Source organism: Zootoca vivipara, chromosome 1, assembly GCF_965207765.1.
Source record: "Zootoca vivipara chromosome 1, rZooViv2.hap1.1, whole genome shotgun sequence".
In the NCBI taxonomy this organism is placed as follows: Eukaryota; Metazoa; Chordata; class Lepidosauria; order Squamata; family Lacertidae; genus Zootoca; species Zootoca vivipara.
The window spans coordinates 48,972,717-49,000,387 of record NC_142582.1 but is presented as its reverse complement, the minus strand read 5'-3'; the positions used below and the strand labels follow the sequence as shown (position 1 = coordinate 49,000,387).

Below are 27,671 nucleotides of genomic sequence, written 5' to 3'. Positions count from 1 at the left end.
TCCCTTTTTTGGGGAAAATATGTAGATGGGAAGATTCCTAGGGAGTAGGATTCTGGTTTGGAATGCATGTTCTGTGCTTCATAGCACCTACGGGGGCAAGAGAAATATCCATTATCCAGCCTTTTAATAATACTCCTTGCTCCCTGAAGGCATTCATCTCCACATTAAAGTCATCACTTCAGAGTCTCTCAGTAAAGCTTACTTTCTTGTAGTAGCTGAATGGTTCCTTGCGTCAAGGGTTCCTTTCATGTAGGGCGCTGGCTAAGGCTGATTGAACCTCACATCGCCATGGATAAGAAATGGTGGGCAAATAGCCTTTGTTCACATTGAAAGCTTGCAACTTCCCCCCAAGAATCTTGGGAACCGTAGTTTGTTAAGAGTCCTGGGAATTGTATCTCTGCCAAGGGGAAACTACAGCTCCAAAGACTCTTTGTGGGAAGTGACGTGCATTAAAGTGTATAGTACGGACATGACCTTTCTCAGGGAAGCACAGTTACCATGGTTGATCCGATAATCTTCCAATGACCCTCAGGCTTCCTGGGACCTCAGTCAGAATTCTTTGAAATCCACATGGTTCCATCACTCTTTGCAACTCTGGTTGCTTCCCCTCTGGAGCCCTTTGTTGCAGAGGCAACGCCTTTCCAGAATTAGCTGGAAGTGCAATTAAAAACAGTGCTTCCATGGAGTGCCTTAATTAATTCAGTAATAATTTAACTAGTCATTCCCCTTTCCATGTATACGAGCCTCTTGTAATATCTACTCACAAGTAAGCTCCAGTCAGTAAAGGTTCTTTCCAATGACAATTGAAATATTCCTGTTTGCAGGTTCAGCTGTTTTATTGCTACCCTGGTCAATGTGGCATGGGGTCTAGTGCTGAATTGCCCCCTTTTGTCACCTGTCTTCTTGATTTGTATACATTATTCATTTCTTTACACTGGGAACTAAGATTTACTCAGAGCAGACCTATTGAGATTAATTAACATGACTACTTTAGGTCCATTAATTTCAACGGGACTACTCTGAGCAATACTTTGTTGAATACTACCCATTCTTTTAAATCTCTTTCTCTCTCTCTCTCTCTCTCCTCCACCTCCTTGGTAGCAAAACAACTCTGTTCTCTGCGATGGGAAGAAAAGATGAAGGAGTAAAGAAATAACTGCTGTACAGAGGGCAAAAAAATGGCTCAATAACTGGCAATTCAACATGAATCCTTCAATGGTGCTGACCAAGGAAGCAATAAAATAAGCTACACCCACAAACAGGAGGCTTTCAATCTAAATGAACGGTATCCCTTAAAAGCTCAAATTGTTGTTGCTGTCATTTTATATGATAGGAAAATAAATAAATAAATAAAAATTAAAAAATGCCCCACCCCCACCCCCCACTGGCATGTAATTTAATAATGGCTTTGTATGGATTCTTCATTTTTAAAAAGTGATTGAACAAAAGATGGGAACCAGAGAAAGGGCAAATGTGGAAGCAATGTCTGGCCTTTTCTTAATAGTGATTGTGGCTGAAATGAAAAATAGTTTCTCTTTTTCTGTTGGTTTTCAGGGAAAGTCGTTTGTTCTCAATTAGAATAAAATGTTAGGGCTTGCATCCCACTGCCCAAAATTCTTGATAAGTTCTGTCTCTAGGCTAATAATATTTTGTGTGTGTGGTTACTCCTTATCTCTTCTTTAAAACACACAAGAATCAGGTCATCCCCTCTTCTGTCATTGCTGGGCACCAGATTGTGAGCTTATCACAGTGCGCAAAAAACTAATGACCTTGTTTGTACTGCAGCTTGGGAGCCTCGTGGTCCTGTGTGATGGTCCTGAGATTTCGATCTGCTGTTGCGTGCCCCAGTTGCCTACACACACTATTTTTTATCTTTCATTTCAGCATGCAGATAGTTCAACCTTGTGACTATGACTAATATCACTGGCTGAAAATACAGCTAGGTCGTTCTGGTTGGTGAAAAAAATACGCATCAAAATGCATGGTTTCATAAGAAATGACAGGATAGATATGGATTACAATATGGATTGCAGCTAACGTTGTCCCAAACCAGAAGTGGGAGTGCACTGCATATGCAGAGTAAATGGGAGTGTGTACAGTACACAGCCTAGATGTCATGCTGCGTTAACTCTGATCAGCATGGCTTCTCTCCCACAGGTGCAAAGAGCTTGTGTTTAAATGCAAAGACCAGAAGCACTGCAACCAAAGAAGCAAAGCTTTCTGTAGCCAAACTGCTGTTGACGTTGCATTAAACATCATCCTCCATGTCTCCCCACTAAGATCTAAGTTCAGATGAGCCCACTCACTTTCCTCCAGCAGAAACGTATTCCCCACCAGCACGTAGGAACCTAACCTGGAAAGAATCCAGCTTCCAGAGGTCACAATCAGGTCAAGTTGAATCTAAATATGATTGAGTAGTGCATGGCTACCACCAAAATAACGCTGCTGAGCATGTCTGGCAAGGGCAGGCCCAGGTTTTCGGCAGATGCTCTGTGTGTGGGCGAGTGTCCTCAGGCAACTTTAAGTTAATAAAGCATTCAGTAGACGGTGCTTAATCTCTTGGTCTGAAGCATGGGAGAGTGCTGCTGTGTTCATCTTTTGCTTGTGGGCTTTCTGTAAGCATCTTGGTGAAAATACTGGACTTTGGTTCAATGGGTGGTCTTATGTTCTTACAAAATTGCCTTTCTGCTTGGACCAACTTAGGTTGTTGGAGCCGCATGCAAGCTTCCAGATGTTCTCCGAACTCTTCAGTGGGCAGAATGCAATTGGATAAACATTTCACAACAATACAGAGGATAAAAATAATTTTTTAAATAAAAAAATTCATTGCAAAGAGGGTTTGTTTTCCAGTAGACACTTTCATACACACCACACACCCCTATCTTTTTGTGCTTGGAAGTGCTTCCTTTTCATCTATTGAAAGAATTGCATGAAATTTTAATTTTTTGATACTTTCTACAGCAGTCAACAAAAGCTTATTATCTGTGATTTGTTCCTTTTGGTTTGTTTTTCATGTACACAATAACACTTGAAACCTGTCTCCTCCCTGTAGATGACAGACACATATGATAATAGGCCTAAGTCTTTGGGAAAGAAATTCAAGCAATAGCGGCCAGCGGGTCAGTGTGGGTGTGCTGGGGTTCCTCACTTGGCTTTCCAATACCATGCTTTGCTACCAGTTACCTTTGGTTATGGGGGTTAGGATGTGCAAAATTGTTTTAATAGGCTGCTTGCTGTGGCAGCAGTGACTTTGTTCCCCCTGCCGCCACCCATTTTTAAAGCAGTGATGGAGAACCTGTGTGCTGTTGGACTCCAGCTCCTCTCAACCCCTGTCTGCATGGCCAACAGTCAGGGATGATGGGAGCTGCAGTTCAACAAAGTCTGGAGGGCCACTCCTTTTGTGAAAAAGAAAATCACCCCTGCAAAGTGTGTGGCCCATTTTTCTGTTGTTCTGTCATATACCATGGTTACAGGTAGGTAGCCGTGTTGGTCTGGGTCGAAGTAAAATAAAAAAATTCCTTCAGTAGCACCTTAAAGACCAACTAAGTTTTTATTTTGGTATGAGCTCATACCAAAATAAAAACTTAGTTGGTCTTTAAGGTGCTACTGAAGGAATTTTTTTTTTGTCATATACCATATTAACCAAAAGGCATATTAAAGGTAAAGGGACCCCTGACCATTAGGTCCAGTCATGACTGACTCTGGGGTTGCGGCGCTCATCTCGCTTTATTGGCCGAGGGAGCCGGCGTACAGCTTCCAGGTCATGTAGCCAGCATGACAAAGCTGTTTCTGGTGAACCAGAGCAGCACACGGAAACGCCATTTACCTTCCCGCTGTAGTGGTACTTATTTATCTACTTGCACTTTGACGTGCTTCCAAACTGCTAGGTGGGCAGGAGCTGGGACCAAGCAATGGGAGCTCAGCCCGTTGCAGGGATTCAAACTGCTGACCTTCTGATCGGCAAGCCCTAGGCTCTGTGGTTTAACCCACAGCGCCACCCGCATCCCATTACCGCGTCCCACGGCATATTACTGTTCATTAAAAAAAAAAGATTGTCAGGCATCATAGATTTTGACAAGTTTGGGGATTTTGGCGATTGGTGCATACCTTTACTTTACAAAGCAGCCAATGACACTTCCCCCTCTTTGAACATTTTTCTTTTTTTGCTTAAAAATGCATATGGTCTTATCTTCATGTGAGACACTCTGACACTCTGAAGCCTCCCAGCTGGCTGCACTTCCTAGAATCCTCCCAGGGGCATTTCAGGAAGAATGGCCAGGCAGGAGGATGCGGAGATACCGCAAAGTATTTTGCTGTTATGAGAAAGATTAGCAGAAGGGGGGGGGGGAGCTCAACCACCTCATAAAGGTTTTCTTACCCCTCATATCTTTAGTTTCCTCCCACCCTGCTAAATAAAGTCGGGCTGTTTTGATACGGATTCAGACATATCGTTTTGCTGCTGCTTGTGGGTGGCGGCAGCAGCAGCAGCTGTGTGGCTCTTTATGACAGAAGTTTACCTGACAGCCATCTCCACCCTACACTCCTGGAATGACATCATGAGACATAAGAAAGTACTGATACTTGCTGAAGAAGTCTAAGTGTGTAAGAGAAAGGATGACTCTTCCAAGCTTGTTGGTCAGCAATGGCTCCTGATAACTTTGGGCTGGATAAACTGTCAGCCTAGCAGTTCATCTTCCTAGCATCTTGCTTTAATTGTTCCATCCATTGTATCATCTGGGGATGTGGTGTTTCTAAGAACTGGCAGGGGCTGGGGAGCCTCTGAAGATCCCAAGCCTTTGACTCACCCTGTGACTCAAGCCAAACCATCCATGTCTTAGACTACTAACCCTGATCTGGGTATGAAAAAGGCCCATGAGCCAGACAACAGAGCAGATTTGAAACTCATAGGTTACAAAGACATACAAGCAAACCCCTAAGTGTTTTCCTGTGGATGATGAGCCTCCTTTCCTGAACCCCAGGGTATCATGTATCGTCTTTCTTTCTATTCCTGAGGATCCACTTTTAGTGTTCCATTCCTTCTCTCCTGTACATCTGAGCGGGGACCACGAATTCAAGTGTTTGAGCATTTGAGGACTTGGGATCGCAACGAAAGGTACAGGCTCTGTTTGCTTGGGGAAAACAGCCAAGTAAACTCGTGTCTGTGCATGGAAAAAAATTAATGCAAAAGAAACATCCCGTACTTGTGTGATATAAACAGAAGATTATCCGGGGCTGTAAGAAAATGTATCGTGTATGAAAAAAATAAATCAGATAGAGGCAGATCATTGGGCTTTTGCAAAGGAATTTAGTGAGAGAGATTGTGGCATCCTGCTGATGGAACATTGGACAGCTGTTGTGCAGACAAATGTTGGGGATATCTGTGGAAAGCCAACAGGAACTTTCAGTTTTGGCTAAGGCTGGGTCGAACATTTGAATATTTCAAGTTTTCACACACCCCCTGTGTGTGTGTGTGTGTGTGTGTGTGTGTGTAAAGTGAAAGTGGGGATGAAACTGTCCCTTATTTTCACATTTTCCAGGGTGGGGACAAATGTTGAGGCTGAGTACCTAAAACCCACTTGTTCTTGACTTGCTCCTCCATGTTACAGATTGCCATTTCCCAGTCATTCTTACTCTGAAATTCTTAACTCCATTCATAACTAAGAACAAGGCATATTTCAACTGATACTGTATTTGTCCACTTGCTGTTGGAGCATGCTCAGAATTTGATTCCTCTAACCTCTTTCTTTATCTCAATGGGAAACCACCCATTCTTCCTGATTGCTACGTTTGTAGACAGCTGCAGCAGCTTCCACTGTTTGGATGTGTGGCTTCCCCAATCCCAGTCCTGGAATCATCCAAACCTTCACCCACTGGTCATAAGGATGCCGTAGCAATGGGATTCCTAGAGACTGCTGCAATAAAATGCATAGAAAGGCCTACATGCGAAATGTACAGTATGTTGCTTCCAGCTCTGTGCATGTAACATAATATAAAAACATTCTCAATTTTTGCCTTTTTTGGATTCTTGTTGTACCAAAGTATTTTGACCTATAAGGAAAGAATAAGCCAGCTTTGAACGTATGCTACCCTTTGGGACATTTTTTTTTGGCACCCCACTCCCTGAAAACAGTAATACCGGGGAGAAAATAATTAGCTGACAGTATTACACTTATACCCTGTTCTTCGAGCAAGAAACTTTCCTGGATTACAAGGCAATACTTATTTAGACACTGATTGGACTGAGACTTGTTTAGCTTCAACAATTCAGGAACATCATTTACTTCTTGCTCATTCTGTCTGTTTTGGCCCTCTTTGAGGGAGAGGCCATTATTGCTAGATAAGGTAAGAATGTGAACTCCACCTAAACCCCAGTCCATGTTTATGTAGTCACTGATGATCAATATGTGTTGTCCAAGTTAGCATATTGGATTTGAGAATGGGAAACCTGGGTCCAAGACCTTGATCAGCTATGAAGTTCACTGGGTGGCTTCAGGCAATTTTCTCTCCTTCAGCCTTGCCCTCTTTCGCAAGGTTGTAAGGCTGAAATGGCGGCTACCTGACCTCCTTGTGGGGAAATGCAAGAAGCAAATATAATAAGTACATGAAAATCCTGCCTGCAGTTTTTAAATGGTTAAGCAGCACAGTGGCAATAAGTTTTTGCCAATGCATCTTAACTTTAGCACATAGCAAGACTCAGGAATTTTTCATGAAGTGGCTAATGTCGTGGTACCTTGGTTCTCAAACTTAATCCATTCCGGAAGCATTCCAAAACCAAGGCACGTTTTCCCATAGAAAGTAATGCAAAATAGATTAATCCGTTCCAGACTTTTAAAAACAACCCCTAAAGCAGCAATTTAACATGAATTTTACTATCTAACGAGACCATAAAATGAAAGCAATAATCAATGCACTGTACTATACTATAAAATAAATAAGACAGCATTTTAGATGATAAAATAAAATAAAATTATTACTTGCACTGATGATAGTCATTGTTAGGATGGGGGGGGGGGCTTTTATCCATTTCTGCAGCCACACAATCAATCAATCAATCAATCAGTAGCTGAAATGGGTTCCACACAGCCACAAAAACAAATTAACAAAAACGCAAAATAAATAGCAAAAACAAAAGTGCCAAACTTAATCCATTCCAGAAGTCTGTTTGATTTATGAAATGTTTGAAAACCAAGGTGAATCTTCTGACTGGTGCAGGCACTCCAGAAACAATAGCTGACAGCCGCTTTGGACGTTTGGCTTCCAAAAAAAGTTCGAAAACCGGAACTCTTACTTCCAGGTTTTCGGTGTTTGGGAACCAAGACATTTGAGTACCAAGGCGTCTGAGAACCAAGGTACCACTGTATGTTTTTTAGAAGAGATGGGAGTGAATTAATGAGTTATGGCATCATATTTATGGATTGACTGACTTCCACACCACACCCTTCCATCCTGTAGCTGAGCACAGGGTACTGCTCCCTTGACTTAGTCATCTCAGTTTGCATTCCAAAACATATCACTTGTTGATCAACAACCAGAGGAGACTTCAGAATATGCATTTGTTGTTCACTAACAGGGACTTGCAGCCCACTCTTCCCCAGTAGGTCTTGGAGCAGAATGTTGTTGCAGGGATTATATTACATATTTCCCAAAAACATTTTTAAACCCTATTCTCTTGCATATTTTATTCATTTTCTTCAAGTTCAAATTATGTGTTGGCTGAAGGCATGGGTGGGGCTGTAATTTTATGTTCAGAGACTGGGGAAAAGACGCAATGGCTGGAAGGAAGGAAAGCTGTAAAGGCGCTTCCCATCTGCCTGGGAGATGCAAAATATCTTCCACTCACTGACATCCAGGGATTCCTGAAAGGCACTGTGTTGCCTTAACTTGCCATTTCCTTTCTCTAAGATAAATGGCCCAGCTAGAATCACACACACAAATATATAGCAGGTGCTGTTAGGACTTTCAGGGCTTGTCTACATTGGGGTTTGCTACGTGTTTGCAGCTGTTTGCTTTCCCATTTAAGTTCAGTAGCCCACATGATGCTACCTGCAAACAACACCAATCTTCATGCTTTCCCCTTGTAAATTATGGTTACCCATACAGGTGATGACTCAACAGTATTTATCGCAGCTCAGGGTTCAAAATAATACCCTACTGCAGGGACGTCCAACTCCCAATAGACTGCGATCTACTCACAGTATTAAAAAACTTGGCAGTGATCTACCCATTGTCATTAAAAAAATCTATCAGTGATCTACCCAAAGTTTTTGAGCTTTTGGGGGAAGCAAGAGTTGTTCAGCTTTTGTAGGAAGCCAAAGTTGTGGTTGTTTTACTTTTTTTTTTTTGCTTCTTCCAAAGAATCATAGAGTTGGAAGAGACCACAAGGGCCATCCAGTCCAACCCCCTGCCAAGCAGGAAACACCCTCAAAGCATTCCTGACAGATGGCTGTCAAGCCTCCGCTTAAAGACCTCCAAAGAAGGAGACTCCACCACACTCCTTGGTAGCAAATTCTACTGTCAAACAGCTCTTACTGTCAGGAAGTTCTTCCTAATGTTGAGTTGGAATCTTCTTTCTTGTAAGATCGCTGGGAGATTTCTGGGGGGCCAGAGATCAACCAGGATCTACCAGGAACACCCCGTGATCTACCAGTAGATCACGATCTACCTGCTGGACATTCCTGCCCTACTGAATATAAAAATATAACACAATATTTAGAGCCTTCTTCCCAGTGAGGAGGGAGAAATATCACTGATTTTCAACATGCTGTGCTAAGTGTTCTAATAACTGGCGACAGAAGTCAGCTGGGGAAAGGAATTCTCGCTCTCTAAATCCTACATTTTCCAAATATAATGAATGTTGAACGAATATCGCACCTTTTATCCCAGCTTCACTGGTGTGCTTTTGTGGAAGGTGAATCAGTTGGCTGCTCAAAAATATGGGGAAGGTGCACATATATACTGGGTGCATTTGGATAATTTAGTGAGAGGTGCTAAGGGAAGATGGATGTGGTCTCTGTGGCAGATCACTTATGTTAAGCAGCTCTGCCTGCTTAGAGTTCTGTTAGTTCAGCTCTTAGGATGTTAGGAAAGAACAGCTGAACTATCTTCTGTCCAGTTGGACTTTCCAGCTCAAATTTGTTAAGAAGAGAGGTGGTTTTAGAAAGTGCCCAAATGATGCTTCATGCCTGAGGAAGTTATTTATGCTTGATTTGCTTGTTGTATAGAGAGATCCACATTAAATGTAACAATATCTGGTTGCCTCTTCTCTTTTGGGATTTAGTTTCATTACTTCTGTTCCTTGGATCACTTCCGAAGATTACAGTATACTCTGTCATTAAATAATTGAGAGTCCAGGGTTATTTTTTTAAACTAAAAAGTTGACTGTCATCTAAAGTAGGAACGGGCAACTTCTATGCTGAAGGTCACTTTCTTCTCCATACAGTGGTTTGGATGTCCAGGAATATGTTTTGCCATTCAATCTGACCTCCTCACAAAATTATCTGGCTGGCCCCCCAAATAAAACTGATGGTTCATAATTGCAGAGTAAATGCACCCGGGCGTAGCATGAGCATTACATACACAATCTGAGGAGAGGAGGAGATGGTAATGGTTTATGTCACTTATCAATCACTCTGTACGAAACACCAGTGTGACTTACAATCAAAAAAATGGTGCAAGTCAAATGCAAAAAGGACCTATACAATTTAAAAACATAATAGCAGCAATCAGCTACAAGTGGTTGTATACATAATTCTCAGTTTGTTAATCAAAACCCCTCCCAGATGAATAAACACGGTCACCACAAAATTAATCAACTAAACAATATTCCCTAACAGTAGCAAAAAGATATCAGCAATCAAATCTTTTAGGGAAAATATTTTCCTGGTAGGTGCCAGGTGCTCATCTTTGGCAAGCATTCCCTAAATGAGGTCCACCACCAAAAGCACCCTCTTTCTCATCATCAGAGAGCCAGTGTGGTGTAGTGGTTAAGAGCGGTAGACTCATAATCAGGGGAACCAGGTTCACGTCTCTGCTCCTCCACATGCAGCTGCTGGGTGACCTTGGGCTAGTCACACTTCTCTGAAGTCTCTCAGCCCCACTCACCTCACAGAGTGTTTGTTGTGGGGGAGGAGGGGAAAGGAGATTGTTAGCCGCTTTGAGACTCCTTCGGGTAGTGATAAAGCGGGATATCAAATCCAAACTCTCATTCTTCTTCACTCTCCAATTTCTGCCTGAGTGATTGCTCTATGGGGAGCTTCCAATGCTGACCTTAATGTCCAGACAGGCTCCTTCGGGTGGAGATGTGCTGTGAGGTATTGGGGTCCTGAGCTGTGTAAGGCTCACACGTTGGAAGCCAGTGGAGATGGTCAAAAATGGTGTGATGAGCTCAGATTGTACAGTCAACTCCTAATTTACACAGAGGTTGCATTCCAGGACTCCACGCATGTAACCAAAAGCACATTGTGAGCACTCTAGAGAGTGCTCGCAAGGAGACCCTCCCCAGAGCCTGAGGAGGGCATTCATTGTATAGAAATAATTTTGCTGACAGAAGTTCTTGCATGGGCCTCAGAGACGCTGGACTGCGTTAGAGCTGTAGGTGGCAATCCCAATGAGATTAGGCAGAGCTATGGATAATTCACCCATTCCTAATTGTAATGCTGCTCAGCAAGACCAGCATTTTTTTCTCAATGGAAAAATGCTCCCTGAACATTTATTTTTGAGGGAGTGTTCAGCAGTGGTAGGTCTTAACATCCACATATCCCAAAGATAGCTTCTGTGTGTTTTTCTCTCTCTTCAGGACAGTATGTTTTGCAGCTGACCCAGTCAGCAACCTGAATTTTTAAGTAGGCAGAACTGACATGGCAGACAGAAAATTGTCTGTCTAGAGATGGAGAACCTGGGCATACATAAATTTGAAGGGAAATTGTATTAGTTAAACTCGGAGGAATTAATCAGATTGCTTATTTGGAGGGGGCAGTGTCCTTTCAGTCCCCTTCTTTCCACTTTTCCCAGTGGTGGCTTTTCAGCATTTCCCAGAGTTTCCAGCTAGGGAGGAGACTGTGCAGAGCTGGCAGTGTCTCCGACTTCTTCTCTGGGAAAGCAAGCGAAGCCTGAGGAAATTCACTGGGTTGAAGGACCAACCACTGAGCAACATCTGGGGCAGTTTTCCATAACATTTGCCAGTGGGAAACTCCTTTCTCCCTCTTTTTTTAAAATCAAAAATCTGCAAAAACCCTCCCCTTTCCCTCGTGTTTGGAGATTCTGGCTTGTTTTGTTTCTTTTCAGTCCTTCAAACATCCTCCATGTTCTGCCACTTGAAGCACCCCAGAACAGCAGAACAGCACAAGTGCACCAATTGCCTCCCCAGTGCTGCTATTTAAATAAATAAATGACTCACAGAAGCATGTCTGACGCTGCCACATGTTTCACTGTTTGTCTAGTTTGGCCCATCCGCCATTTGCTTTCCATATCCCTGATCCACAGTGTTAAAAATTGTAGTAAAGCTGTTGATTAAGGCTAAGTGAAAAAGTGGCTGAGAGGGGGAGAGAGAAGGGAAGCATGTTGAAGAGGTGCCATGGAAGCGATAGGAAGAGGCCAAAGAGGCATGATGTGAGTAAAAAGATGGATTGGTTGCAGCAGAATTGTCAGAGAGGTCTAAGCCAGGCTTCCTCAAACTCAGCCCTCCAGATGTTTTGAGACTACGATTCTCATCATCCCTGACTACTGGTCCTGCTAGCTAGGGATCATGGGAGTTGTAGACCAAAAACATCTGGAGGGCCGAGTTTGAGGAAGCAAAGGACTGTGGGGAACATACCACTATCTTCAGGAGCCATTCATGACTTGGAGCATTTTCTGCAGAGAGGAATTTCCCCTGAATATCACTATCCCACTCTCCTCCAGATTGGTCTAAGTTTCTTGTCTGCTATGGTCACATGACATTCCAGGAGGAAAGTTTAAAACATTTGGTGGGGGAAAACCCATAGGGAAGAGTTGCATTTGTTTCAGAAGCAGGCCTGACCATCCACTGTGACTTGAAGGCGCTGGGATGTCTGCCAGCAGTGTTCAAACCAGAGGAGCTTCCTGAAGCAGAGGAGGGAACTATGGGCAAGGGTCATATAAAACAGCTCCCACTCATCTGCCCACACTCCCAGTCCTAATCCATCATGAAGGAATCTGCCTGTATAACTCGGTTGGCCATTGCTCAAGGCTGTTCTACTTCTTTCGCTGAGTTCTGACTGAAGCAGAAGCAAAGGCACATTTCTAGAAACACTAGTAATAATCTGCAACACCTTTTTTTGTATTTACATGAACATGTTCTCTTGTTGGTCCCCTGATCCACCCACTTTCTTGCTGAAAAAATGTTTGTCTCCTCCGAAACTGCAAGCTTTATCTACTGAATATTTAGATAACACATTCCCAAGTCTCATTAAAAGACTTAACATGCACATGTAATATCCATTGCATTCAGTGATACGTTAGCAATCCTTGTCCACCCTCAAAAAAACCCCAAATGCATAAAATTGTAGTTTACAAGAAAGATGAATACTCAGCAACCCATTGTAACTCAGTCAGTTGCCCACCTGGCCAGTTTGTGGTTACATATATGGAACATAAAGCAATTTCAACCATCTTGATAGTCACTGTGGAAAACAAAGATATTGGGCTAAACATGCCTTAGGGTTGATCTTTGGGGCGTGCATGTTTGTGTATGTATGAGACGGAAAGAGAGAGATCTCAGTGGGATCCATGTCTGTCTTCATGCATACCAGAAGTTGGGCACCCCAAAGCAAACGCTAGCGATTTTCACTTGGGTGTGTTCTTTTTACACGCTGGACTCGAAGGCAGGCTTTCCAGGACCTTGTTTTTGCAGCCTTCCTTCCCACTGCTGCCAATACCCGTTGGAAGACGTGGATGCCAGATTTCACTAATGCTGCGCACAGGGACTCACGTGCCTGTTGGCTCCACACAGAGTGCTTCTCAGCAAACAAACAAGCAGCAGTTACCATGCCCTCATCCAGCTGCGTGTTCATTCCCAAAGCATTCCCAGCTGAACAACTTCAAATAGTCAGGTGATGGCATCATCCAGTGACCTCCTCCGCACAGGAACGTTATTTCCCGTGCATTTCTTTCCTTCCCCTCCCAGCACTAAAGGGGGAAAAAAAGAATCTATATAAGGGAAGGAATCAGCAGTCGAGAACAAATGGAGCAGAGCTGAGATCGGCTTTCCAGGAATGGCATGGAGCAAAGGAGGGTAAGAGTTACAGGAAGCTTGATGGATGAGAATGGGCAGCGCTTCCAAATCAGATGAGTTATGGCACGATATCTCAGCACCGTGCCTCTGCCCGGCACTTTGGCAGGGGATGTTCCTGGGAGCCACATGCAGCCTGCTTTCCATCAGCACTGCACCCCCCCCCCCTCCACTGCAAGAGAGCACGTCTTCAAGGCTTTATAAGGCGCTAGGAGAGTGTGGGGTAGGTAGTTGTGCTCCTAGAATCAAGAGTGTGTGATCGTGTGTAGCTTCTGAACACTCAGTTTCCATGCTATGTTTCTTGGCCCCTCCTCTCAGTCACTACTCCCTCAACCTCTGCTACCTTTCCCCATTCTGGGCATATAGATATAGATATAGATAGATATAGATAGATATAGATAAAATCCCCATAGGAAGCATGAATGAGTCTGAGAGCAAACAAGTCCCTGTTGTTTCTCTCTCCTACAATTTTTACTCATTTGTTTTCAATCTGCCTTCCACACTCCAGGTATTGATCTTTTCACAAGTGTACATATACTTTACATACAGAATGTGCCTTCTCCTCCCTTCCTGTTTGTTCTATTCCTTTTGAGCAGGTTGTACTGCTCAGTTTCCACATTCCAGACATGAAAGTGACTGGATACTTAACGACACCAAAATTCTGATAAACAGGTCTTGCGCAAGTCCTCCGTATTTTTTTATTTTTAAAATCCCAGTGCACATACTGCAACTGCACTCTCCAGAGTATTTCCCCAGACGTGTTGAGATCTTGAGGGAACAGTTCCTCCAGAGGTGTTGAAATTTGGAGGTGCTTTCAGCATAGGGTAATCAGTGGAAGCAGGCATGCTCTTATCATTTGGGCTGCCAGAACAAAATGGCTAGGATGTGCATATGGGAGGAGCAAGCACACATAAGAGTTGTGGCAATAGGAACCACCCACCAAAGCATCACTACATAGCCACCCACCAAAAAATTTAAAATGCACTAACAAGCATCCACATCAGTGGTGGCTGGGGATGCTCTTATTAAGCCAGATAAAATATAAAAAGACATTTTGATGAGGATGACATCATGCAAATGGTGTGAAAGAAATCCACAGTACATCTCCATCTGGGGGCATCCAAACTCTCCCCCACCCTCAAAGGCAGAAGATAATCTGGCATAAATGTGTCCACTAAATAAAGCAGGACAGAAATGTTGTGCATATGATTGGAAAAGAACTGCTGTTTTGCCTACTGTAGCAAAAAATACTGGATCATGCAAGATGAAACATTCGTCCAGATCATGGGTAGACAAACTAAGGCCCGGGGGCCGGATCTGGCCCAATCGCCTTCTAAATCCGGCCCGTGGACGGACGGTCTGGGAATCAGTGTGTTTTTACATGAGTAGAATGTGTCCTTTTATTTAAAATGCAGCTCTGGGTTATTTGTGGGGCATAGGAATGTGTTCATTTCCCCCCCTTCAAACTATCGTCCGGCCCCCCACAAGGTCTGAGGGACAGTGGACCGGCCCCCTGCAGAAGAAGTTTGCTGACCCCTGGTCCAGATGATATTTGTGAGCATTCTTACTTTAAAATATCTGAAATTCACAACCTACCTCTGCCGTGGAACAACTGCTCCTGTGCAGGGCAGAATATTTGTGTTGTGCTTCACAATCCCTTCCCCCAAATATATGGTGCCACTCAATGTACCTACTTCATTACTTGAGCTTGGATTGCATGTGCCAATCTTTTCCATCGCTTCTCCTGCTGCATAAATTCAGTCCTGGAACATGAGCCTGGTGTGCTATCAACACTGCTCTGTGTCTGGCTTGCAGGCTGATGGATTCCATGTGCGCAATGGCTTTCATGCTGCGCCAACAATCAGAAGTGCCGCAGACACCGGAGAGCTTTGGTGAAGTGCAGATTACGGGGAGTTTTTATTTGAAGATTTCTGGGGCCATTACTAAGATAGGGAAACACAGAAAAACACAGCAGATGGCTAAGGGGTGGTCATGATCAAAGTGAGTGCCCTTCCCCTCAGTGGCCAGCAGTCAGTTCCTTCATTGAAGTGGGCAGAACAGGGATGTCCATGTTAGCAACCTGTGGTCTCCTCCTTAAACACATAAAGAGGCTTCATGATCCTTATTGGATGGAGACAGACTGGTAGAGGCTTCAGGAGAGCTTGCTTAAGTACTATGGTTCCAGGGGTCATAGTACTTAGGCAAGCGTGCATGACATTAACAAACATTAGATTTAGATAACCTCCTTGCGAATTTAGCTTCCAGAAATCTTGAAGGCATCATTCCAGTAGTGATTTTTACCTTGTATTATTTATTGTGGAATCACAAGCAGGGAATGGTACTTATTCTATAGGCTGGACCCATTATTGTAAGAACGCTAAATATTCAGTATTTTCTAATGACGTTATCTTCATTAGACCGGCCTCGGTCCTGTATACCTGAAGGAGCGTCTCCACCCTCATTGTCCAGCCCGGCCACTGAGGTCCAGTGCTGAGGACCTTCTGACCTTCTGGCAGTTCCCTCGCTGTGAGAAGTGAGGTTACAGGGAACCAGGCAGAGGGCCTTCTTGGCAGTGGCGCCTGCCCTGTGGAGCGCCCTCCCAACAGATGTCAAGGCAATAAGCAACTATTTTACTTTTAAAAGACAACTGAAGGCTGTTTAGGGAAGTTTTTAATGTTTGATGCTGTATTGTTTTTAATATTTGGTTGGAAGCTGCCCAGAGTGGCTGGGGAAACCCAGCCAGATGGGCGGGGTATAAATAATAAATTATTATTATTATTATTATTATTATTATTATTATTATTATTATTATTATTTCAGTGTGTTACCAGCACACTGCAGAAGGAAATAGCAATAGGGTACAGAGTAATAACTTGGAGTAATCTATTATATTTATATACTACATTGCTGTCAAGACACCCAAAACAGGTGTGAAATACTGCAAACAAATACTGCAAAATGTAAAACAACTGAGTTCTTTCAGACAAACTGATGGTCCCCTCAAGGAGCCATTAGCACAAGCTGCCTCTGTACTTCTGCCTTCCCTCAAGACACACAGGGTAGTAGGCAACAAACCTTTACTCAGAGTAGACCCATTGAAAGTAATGGGGGGGGGACTTAACAAAGTTATGCTCATTACTTGCACTGGGTCTGCTTTGAGTAAAACATAGTTGATTACCACTCATAGCTCTTAAACAGCCTGAAGACTTCACTTGGGTGCATTGATTGTCTCTTTAGAAGCTCCCTGGTCTTGGTCTCTCCTCTCCTGCCTTCTCTCGGGATTCATAGGTCTTAAATAGTAATTACCAGAGTCATAAATAATAAAGTCCATTACTGCTGGACTGACGTCTGTAAACTGGAGATGCTGAATAATTGGGGACAATTAGGGACAATATGGTATTGGAGGTGGAGAGTGTATGTAGATGCCACCTGTTAGATGTTAGGCAAAAATAATAATAATCACAAACCAATGAATCACATGTTTGTCTTGCATGCACTTTTGACTACAGTTTAGTTGGCTGGTATGTCACCTGTGCATTTTCAGTGAGTCTCCCTTGTTGCCCCTTGTTCTTCATTGTGGAGTGTTAAAATTCCCTTCTGAATGAGAGGGAATATCATTGGGGGAAGCCATACAGTGATGGACCTGTGCTATTGAACTATGGCTGTTCTCTGTTTTGTAGTGTAATAGTAGGCATGCCGTGGAGGAAGAATCCTTTTGGGGAGCTTCACTGTAATATTTAAGTTTATTTTCTTGCCATGAAGTGAACATATAGATAGGTATTTGGGATTTATCCTTGTGCTTTTGGATTCTTGTCTAGCACCATCCTCTGTTCACATCTCATCAATTCATTTCGACAGTGTTGACTTTCCACCCTTGATGAACATCTGAGCAGAGTTTTATTTTCCACTGCCATGGCATACATGACATTTGTGTGCCAACCACAAGTGCCATCAAGAGCTTGCTGAACCCTAAATGCACAAAAACACAAAACAAATGTGTTCTTAATCTACAATCGCTGAAGCAGAAAACACAGAAGTGGCAAACAAACAGGCAAAGGTACAATGAATGAGTGTTTTTAAAAACAGCAGCAATCAAATCCTTTTAATTCTAATTATTTCTTGTGGAATCTTCAGGGCTGAAGTTCCTTGTTGACAGGAGATTTCAATCTAAGGCTAGAAAAAGGCTGGGGAAGCAAAGCCCTTAAAAGGCACTTATTGCATGCATATACCACATTCCCCATGGACAAATGCCAAGCTTTCCTTGTGTCTGTGCACATGGTTTGCACATGAGCTGCTATTGTGTGTATGTGTGTGTATGTTTAAAAAACTATACAGTATTCCAAAAAACTGTCCAGATGAATTGGGTTCCTACTCACCCCCCCAATAACCCACCCTCTTTCAGGCCCAAGTCTCAATTCATATGTCGATGGAATTGATTGATTTGGTGGTATGGTTACCAGATATCCTTTGCATATAAAAAGGGATGCTCCTTGTTTAAAAGTAGCATTATCCATTATATAGGGTTCTATAGAGCAGAACTTAGTAACACTGCAGAATTTAGTAAGTGTTCCATGGTGCACAACAAGAGAGATTGTCTCACCATGCACTGTATTCTATTTCTCTAAACCAGGGGTCAGCAACCTTTTTCAGCCGTGGGCCGAAAACCCTCAGACCATGTGGTGGGCCAGACTAGATTTTGAAAATAATAATAATAATAATGAACGAATTCCTATGCACTGACTCTGAACATTAAGATTCTATTTTGCTATTTTGCTATCATGGCTAATGACAGTTCATAGATTTATCTTCCATGGATACATCACCATCATTTTTTAAAAAAAAGCCATTTAAGGCACACCTTGAGCTACTGAATTCCAAACGTTAATTATGCATCGTGTGAAGACATATTTTGTTTTGTCTGTCCTGAACCTGTTGCTGATCAGACTTGCACCCCCGCATGGCTAGACCACAGTTTGATGGAACAAATCGTTGTGTGGTTGAAGAAGGCAACCCTTTGAATTGATGAATGAGCTTGCTGCAGGTGTGCTACAGGAGCTCAAGAGGGTGCTTCTGAAATATTGGCCCTCTCTGTGCAATTGCCTGGAGATGCTGTGTAAACATAATATCTTCCTTGAGCCAAAATCTCTCCCTGCTTGTAACTCACAAGTGGGCCAAAGTAGAACATTCCTTGTGCTTAGTGGATCAGGGCCAGCCCTGAAGGCTAGGAGAAGGTCCTTTTATGGTAGCATTTCTCTATTAGAATATATATATATATATATATAAAGCCACAACCACTCAGCCCATAACAAAACAGAGGAGAGAACACAAACACAGTCCCTGGAATGTGTTCAGTGCTGGCTGGGGAACAGTAATGCTGAAGGGAGCCCTTGGGTGGGAAGACAGATCAAATAATTAGGAGTGCAAAAAAACCTCTTCTCTGCTGTTGGTAGGATGATAATGCAGGAATGTGCGTCTGACGGGCAGGGCGCGACATGCAAAAGGGGAGAGCAAACATTTTCTTATGAGCTTTGTTTGGTCACTTGGTGAATTGACTGAGGCATTTTTTTGCCGGGGGGGGGGGGGCGTGCAGCAAATAGTTTTGAAGCATCAGCACGAGGGGTGAACATTCTTTGCAATGTGTTTTCAGCGCTGTTGGCTAATTATTGTCTAACTGGCTACGAACAGCATCCCTAACATCCTTGCACTGAGGCCAGGAGGCTCTGCTTATCCAGCGAAGTAGGAAACCTCTATTATAGTTTTTGTTATTCTGCTTCGTGCTTCGTTTCACCGGCTACTTCCAGACCTCAGATTTCTCTCTTGGCCAAATATATTCCAGAGTCACCATCCACTTATTCACGTTAGCTGCCCAGACATGCTTTTGCTGTGTCGATAATGTAGTGGTGGTTCACCACTGAGGACATGATCCACCCACAAATGGTCCCTTGCATAGTTGTGCAGGATACACTGGGCAGCTTTTGTGATCCCTCAGTGCAGATTGCTGGTTCGGGATGTTTCCCCATGACTGGAGAGACATACAGTACAAGCGCCTGCCTTGAACGAGTAATGAAGGAACCAGGCAGTAGTGTCCTGATTGCTGCTTCTGGTCATGGGGTGGTCCCCTCTCTTGGTTAGCACAGGACAGGATGTGGGATTGTTCTTGTGCCTGCTTGAGAGCAAAGATAGACGAACAGGGAAAAGAATGAACAGGTGGAGAACAATATCCATGAAACAAGATGCACAATAGGACTCTGCAATGGTCTCCCTGGGTGTGGCTTATATCCTAGTGGTGATGTGCTGTAGTTGTGGATTGACCTGAGTTGAGCTACCTGATGTCTTTTGGGCCCCGGCACACTTGCAAACTGCAAAAACTGTAGGGGGCACCACATCTCCCACAACCAAGCGCAGACCCACAACCATTGGCTACCACAGAATGCTTCTTTCAAGCTGAATTTCAAAGAGGGGACCCTGCAGGCACCAAGCAAAGCATCTTCAAATACATGTGTATCTATGAGTGCCATGTGGGTGACCCCTGAATCACAACATAACCTGTGGTGTGTCATGGCAATGTGTGCAGGGCAGTCACTGACTTGGTAGTAGCTATTTTTTCAGGATATCCCCCCTCCAATTGAAATCAATAGGAGAGAGACTCTTTGTGCCAAGTCTGGTTGGTGTAAAGTTGTGCTGTCAATGAAGAGATGGTTATGAACTGATGGCAGAGATTTAAGTAAAATCACTTATTTCTGATTACCTAATCAGATATTTACACTTCTGCACCTGCCGTCTTGCATGCATCTTCCCTGTCTATATATAACAGGGAGATCACTCGGACTTTGTTTTCTGTGACAGTAACCTCTCTGCTCTGGGTTGTGTTTTCAATGCAGCCAAGCAGTAGATAACAAGGTGCAGCTGAAATGGTTAACTGCTTGTGTTCCTTGGCATCCTTCCTGGCTACTGCATTCCTATGGACCCAATTTCAAGAAACACAGCTTTGATTTTCCAGCTTTGCTCTGCTTTCAAGAAAACTGTACTGAGGATTCTGCTCAGGAAGGTCCTAGAGAGCACCCCCCCACCATTTAGGAATCCTTTTGTTGGTTACTTTAAAAAGTGATTGCATTACAGGACAAAGAGTGAAACATCATCACATTGGTTGCCAGGGACTCACATTGCTCAGCCAAAAATAGTTCTTAGCCACAAGTTTTTTCCTGCAAATTATAGGTTGGGTCAACAGTGCAATTCGCTGGAAATTCTGGAAGAGACTTCCTGCTGAGTAGACCTTACAGTGTGTCTTGGAAGGCTTAGGACGTGGGACAGTTACTCTGGCAGAGTGAACAACCATGTATAGTGGGGGGAATGTGGGGAGAATAATTATAATACGCAGAAACAGACTGGACCCAACTCAAATCCAGTCTAGCAGCTTACTGCCAAATCAGCCAAGTTAGCGTGCTGCCTGCTGAAACGTTCAAAGAATATTTGCTTGCCAGACTGTGTATGTCAAGAGTGTTTAATTCTAATTGCCTTTTATCCAGAAAATGAACCTGCTTGTTTCTGTGAGGATGGAGGGCACAGCCTGGAAAAAATATTGAAGAATGTGACAGGCTCCTGTGGGCTCTCACAGTTCCAATCTGTTGATGCCCTCTGCTGTTTGGAAGTCAATATTGTCACTAGTCCCCTCTGTTTGCAAGGGTTCATAGAATCATAAAATTGTGGAGTTGGAAGGGACCACGAAGGCCATCTAGCCCAGGCCTCTGCAATGTAGGCATCTTTTGCCCAACATGCAGCTTGAACCCACAAACCTGAGATGAAGAGTCTCGTGGCCTAGTGACTGAGCTATTCCTCTCTCCACTACAAGAAAAGAATACAAGAAAGAGTTGGCACAAAGAACAACTCACAAAGGCCAAAAGGCCAATTGCAATCGCCTCTGGAAATGATTGGAACTGTAGCTTGGCTGGACTGGGTGTTTACTTGGCATCTGTGGAAAAACTCTTTTTCTCCCCATCCCCTTTTGTTCTTCTACAAATATTCCGTAACATGGGGGTTTAATTAAGTGGATATGAAGTTCTTCTGGTTGTGGCCAACTTTCTTGATTTTTATGATGGCTTTTACAAGCAGTTGTTTCTCCCTCCCCCTCAGAAAAAAAGAGGCCCTGCATGGCACAGTGAATCAAAGGGTCTGGTTAGAATGTGAATCTTCTGCTCACCTAGTTTGTGGCCATGGGAAAGTCACAGTGCAGGATTGTTTTGAGGGAGAAATGTGGTAAGAAGTGTGAAGCATTTTGTACACTAAAACACTGTTAATGAGAATAAGAACAATAATGAGGCTATGATGATGGTAATTTTAATGGTAACTATGGTAATAATGAAGATAATGAAGATTCTGGAGTCCAATGTTGCCCCCCCCTTACATCAAACTCAAAGTTAATGGTTATCCAGGAGTAGGGTAAGGGCTATCAATTGCTTCAAAACTGAGAAAGCAAATAAAGAAGCCCCCATTTAAAAGTAATGTATTTTAAATCTCGTTATTCCCGAAGTAACCTGAAAGTTGATATGGCTCATGTCAGGCTCATTCACTAGCTTTGAGGTGTTACATGGAACATATGGATAGCAAATACATTTTATTCAAAAGCAGACCACAATTTAGGCTACTTGATGTCTGTGGTCAGTAAGAAAATCTGCTACCCACATTTGCAGGACTGGTGGGATCCAGTGTGACTGTTCCATTATCTACCCATTCTTGTTTTCCTGTTTTCTGTTATTGCGTGCCCGTGGTTGTAAGAGAGACTGCCTCTTTGGAACATTAAAGACAAATAGAGTGAAGGGTTTGCTTGTTTGGTTCCTCCCCAACTTTTTCCAGAACAGTTCTATGGACTAAACTCTACATGGAACAGAGATGGCAAGTCTGCAGTAGCCTCTTCTTAAATGTCGATCTGGCAATATTTGTATTACTACATTGATCCATGGCGTAAAACAGCTCTTAACTAATGCCCCACAGTGTATATGTGCAGAAGCCTAGTGAGGAAATCAGTTTTATATTTTAATTCCAAATTTGGGATTTCAACCTGGATTTCTCTCCATGCAGAAGCAGGCTGAATCGATTCTATAAAGCAGAGATCATGAATCTGTGGCCCTCCAAATGTTACTAGACTACAGCGGCTGTCATGATCCCTGGCCATTGGCCATGCTGGATAGGACTGGTGGGAGTTGGGAGTCCAGCAGCATCTGAAGGTCCACAGATTTTGCCCCCTCCATCCTTGCCATAAAAGACTTCAGTTGTGAACTTGTGCAGCTGCAATCTCAATGCTGACTCAAGCTGTGGCCATTTGTAGGTGGTAAAGGGACCCCTGACCATTAGGTCCAGTCATGACCGACTCTGGGGTTGCAGCGCTCATCTCACTTTACTGGCCGAGGGAGCCTGCGTACAGCTTCCAGATCATGTGGCCAGCATGACAAAGCCACTTCTGGCGAACCAGAGCAGCGAACCAGGGTTTCTTTGTTGACTTGTGAGGAGTACATTCATTCTTCAGCTGCAGTTGGTTCGTCCTTTGGCAAGCATCTTTTTTTCAGATTATAAACAAAAACAAACAACCCAAAACAAGTTTAAAAGGAGATTCAGTAGTACAGAACCCCTTCGTCATGTAATCCCGTTCCCTGCCAATCACATTTTGCTTCACAATGCAAAAACCATCCACGTGGCAGGTCTTGGTTGTCCTCTTCATCTTCTCTCAGTGGCAGCTTGGAATAGTCCAGAGCGTGTGCATCCTTCCTAGGCTGCAGCTTCAGTAAGAATTTTCACTCCTGGGCAGTTGTCCTGGAAGCAGATTTATATGAGTTCTTATGGTAGGGTCTTGAAGTTTCTGTCCCAAGCAACTACTCAGAGACCTGGCTAAATCCTTGGTTACTTAGTGGGAAGGGAGCAGTTTCCCAATACAGGTGGATCCGCTCAGTATTGGTGGGACTACTCTTGGATGGTGGGACGGAGGTGGTTACATTGTGCAGATAGTAATGCTCATAATGCTGTCTTTTCTTTTCTCTTTTCTCTTTGTATTGCAAGTGCAAGGATTCTAACACTGCTCTCTTTTGTGTTCTGCCCTTTAGGCTGCCACGCCTTGCATGCCTGCTGGCAATCATGAGCTGGTAAGTGACCTGTTTCTCCTCCTCCTTTGGCTGTTGCTTTCTGCCCTCTCTGCATTTATTTGCACAAAGGCATTTATTTGTATGGTACATGGACTGCAGAAGGATGGGCAATTGGAGGGTCTGCAAATTTACAATGAGCTGATGTGCTTCAGCTCTGTAAAATGTGCCCCAAGTAAGGTGAAGTGAGGTGGAGTTCAAAATACACAGGAGGGACAGCTCTACCACCACCCCCCTCTGTCACACATGCACATGGTTAATGTATTTGATGTTATTTGTTTTAAATTGATTTTCTGGATGTTATAAAAATATATGGCAAACAGATAAAGGGGTGGGACTAGACAGTGCAAGCAAGCATATTTTCCATATCAAATGAGTCTGATTGCATATTGTTTACTGGGCTTCCTGCTGAGTAAACATGCATAGGACTGGGCTGCACATAACTTTTTAAAAATAATTTATGTTTCGTTGCCCAAACTGGAATTAATTCTCTGTTTTCCTTCTTAAACATGTATATAATGTTGGATTGTTCCCATATTAGTGCCATAAAGACTGTCAAATCATCCTTGTAATCATGAAACATCCTCTAGTATCTGTTTACTGTGTACATTCTTTGTTGCAACCATCAGGGTAAATAGTATCTCCTTATCCTTTAAACACCCAAATGAAGAATCTCTTTTAGATAGGCTAACAAGAAAATCTTTCGATCCATTTCTGTACTATGAAAGCCTTTATTTGTTAATGAGATTTTGCAGGGGTGTGTGCAGTGTGTGTGTGTGTGTGTGTGTGTGTGTGTGTGTGTGTGTGTGCGCGCACACATACACACACATACTCAGCATTTGTATCCCACTCTCCAGGGACTCTCAGAGCAGCTAACAAATTTTTTAAAGTACAATAAAAAAACTGCAAAAGTACAATTTTTTAAAGTACAATAAAAAACTGCAATAAAACATAAAACAGAAGAGGGACAAAAAAAGGAAAAAAACCCCCAAAATTTAAAACAGACATAGTACATGTTTGGAGATAATTCACCCAGCTTTCTAAACAATGGTTAAGGATGCCCAGAAGGAGGCTTAGAGCAACTCTCTCAGTTCCTATCTTTGTGCACTAGATTCTGCACTTCAGTCCTGTTCTGTTTAAAAGGGAATACCCTAATGGAACCAAAATGGGGAACTGTCATTAAATGTTGGTTTACTAACCACCAGGAACTTAAATCAGGATCAAACCGTGGTTTACGATTCTGGTTAGTAAACTGATGTTAAGCCAAAGTTCCCTGTTTTGTACATGATTGGGAACAGTGGTTTAAGCCGACCAGGATTGCAGTGCCAAAGCCAGTGTGTTAAAGGAGGAGAGAGGTGAACGGGGGAGTGTGTGGGCGCTAATCTATTTCCTGACTCATGGTATAGGAAGGCAAGATAGTTACATCCAAAACGGTTGCTTGTTGTTCAGGTTAAAACATAAATCTAAAACAGAAAATCTGAAACATCTTCAATGGGTGATAAAAAGACATCGGGGTCAGGGTCAGGTGACCATCTCTAGGAAGGGCACCCCAAATATGTGGTGTCACTACTGAGAAGGCCCTATCACAGGTCACCCTACATTTCAGAATTGCAAGCTTTCACTGTTAACTTCTTGGATAGGCAACATGGTGGTAGACTGAACCAAATACGGCTCTGCACCCACCCACCCACCCTTTGGTAGGACCATTTGTCCTCACATAAATAGTTTGTTGGTGTCTTTCAGAGGGGTGGTGTTGCTGAATTCTAATCTTTTCAGGAGGCGGCTTAATACCACTAACCAGGTGGTTCCCACCCCACCCATAAAATATTTTGCTGCCTCTTGAAACAGTGGAACAGCCTGGCAGCATTCCTCCTTAATGGTCCATTGCCATGTCATGGGAATAAACCTTGCAGACAGACATTGTGTGCCCAAGGCACACTAATTTGCACATGGTACTTGATATAGATGCCTCTGGGAAAATAAAGATTGCTGATGCTGAGGGTCTCATCAAAACTGAACTCAGCAGTGCATCCAATTACCCTGTAAACATTTTGTTTGTTTGTTAAAAAAAACAGAGCACAAGGGAAAGGGTCAAAAGACCTAGGGCATGGTGTAAAAGCCCCAAGTCTCAGGTTCCCCAGGGCACCAGCTAACAATGTCCCTGGCCTTGTGTGTGCATCAGAGCTCCAGAAGCAAAGAAAAGAATTGCTGTATTGAAAATCTGCCCTCAACATCATTTATATGATACATTCCAGCATTGGCCTGATTTATCATCACTTCAACATGATTTTCCTTTCATTTTTTGGGAGTTTGTTTTGTTTTTCATGTGGAAAAGTGTCCAGCCTGCAAGGGCAGATTCTTCTGGCAGAATCCATCCCTCCTATGTCTGGAAGGGTGGGGCTGGCTTAGTGAAAGCTCCAAATTGGTTTGTTAACTCTTGCATATTGAAACCACCCACATGCTGGTCCAATCACATTGTGGGCCCCAGCCAGGCTCTGCCAAATCTGAATAAATCAGAGTTTAGCTTTGGAAACAGTGTCCTTGGCTCACCCAGGGTGGTGGGTGGTGGGAGGGAGGGAGGAGGAGGCTTGCTTGGGGGCTGCCTCTTAGCAGCTGTGCAATAAGTCTACTTGCAAACAGGACCTCTCTGCCATATTTTTTAAAAGGAATCTGAAGGCAAAAAGGAATCTTCCTACTCTTCTTACTTGGGATTGCAGAGGCTAACATTTTCCATTCCACGAATGCAACTCTTTTTTTGGTGCGCTCACATTTAAAACAGAGGCACACCCTTTAGTGGCAGGGACCATTTCACCAAATGGGGAAACTGGAAATCACAGTGATGGTGGGCTACGAATTTGGTAACTGCAGGGCTGGTATGCAATTGCCTCAGGAAGAATAAATCGGGCAATGCTTCCAGATTTGGCATAGACAATTAAAGTGGATTTGGCACAACAAACCTGCTTACAAAAAATAAAATAAAAATAAAAATCAGGCTTCTTTGAAGTAAGGAAAATGATGAGGAATTGAGGGATGATTGGTGTGACAACTTCAGTTTAGCACTAAAGTAGGAGTGCATAAAGGAATTAAGGTACACTGTCTTGCATATTCTGTAACTGAAGAAAGTCATGCAGAATGCACAGTCTGTACATAGTCTGAGGACCTGGGAAAATGTAGATTAGATGCAGATATACTTATCCAACCTTTTCAGAGCCCCAGTGTAGAGGCTTCATAATTGGCCTTAGCAATACCTCTCAACTTGCATGGCTACAGTCTTGTGCCATGTAAGCATTTTATCCATTGGGTGACATCAGGCATCTGGTTCCATTGCAAACTCACAGCATCTCACCAAATGCAAGCTGAAAGATTTGTCTACATCTCCAATAGGTGCACAGAGTTCTCGCTTCTCCTATGCCCTTCCCCTTTCTTGGAATGGTCCTCCTGCTGCCAGACATGGCTGACGGTATGCAGTTTCTGTGTCTTGGAGCACTTGGCATTGCCTTCCCAGCACAACACAAATCGCTCTAGCAGATGGTTCTTGGGCTTTGTCGTCATTGCCCAAATCTTTATTTTTGTCTCTTCCTTTCCCCTGGAAATCTTTTAATGGTAAGTCAGAAGCTGTTAGGGAGACAGGCAGCAGGGCACTCTGGATCAAAGCTTTGCAAAGCCCTAAGTTGCCGTGAAAGAGGAGCAAGGAATTCCAAAAGAAGCTCTCTGTGCAAAAACAGTCAGCATGTTCCATCTGTGCTGACATAAACAAGTATCAAGGGAAGGAGGCCCTGCCCTCCTTTTCATAGATGTTTCTTGTTCTCTAGTTACGAAAGCTGTGACTAGTAATGGGCAACCTCCCCCAGGCTTGCTTTAGATTGGGGGGTGGCAGTAACACAGAGCATTGCAGAACTTGCAGAAAAACCTATTCTCTTTCCCCTGCCTGAGTTTCCAAATGCCCCATAACCGCTGCCCCACTTGGCCTCCTTTTCTTGTGGAACATCTGCCAGTTCTTTGCCAGTGTCATGTGAGTCACACACACACACACCTGGTACTCCTACACAATGAACATTACTATTACAGCTTCCTGAGCACCGGGGTGCCTAGGAAATGCACTTTTCCCCACAGTACCAACTATATTTCCCAGAGTCCCTTTCACCTGAGATGCTGCCATAGCAACCTTTCTTTCAGGTACCGGGAAGCGGGGAACAGGCCTTCCTGTTGTCACCAGAGCAGCTGCAGCAGCAAAGTGGGAATGGGAGCAAGCAAGGGAGGAGTTCTGCTTTAGCTCACATGAAAAGAGCCCAGTCTGT

General features: G+C 43.5%; 1 protein-coding gene across 32 annotated transcripts in view; it reads left to right on the top strand.

The window, feature by feature from the left end:
- TNS1 (tensin 1) overlaps nt 1-27,671 on the top strand; it is a 310,381-nt gene that overhangs the window by 164,217 nt on the left and 118,493 nt on the right. For all 32 annotated transcript variants that reach the window (XM_088662779.1, XM_088662729.1, XM_088662773.1 and 29 more), the window contains one exon: nt 23,338-23,376. In XM_088662779.1, the coding sequence (XP_088518905.1) occupies nt 23,338-23,376 (39 nt within the window). The remainder of the gene's footprint in view (nt 1-23,337; nt 23,377-27,671) is intronic.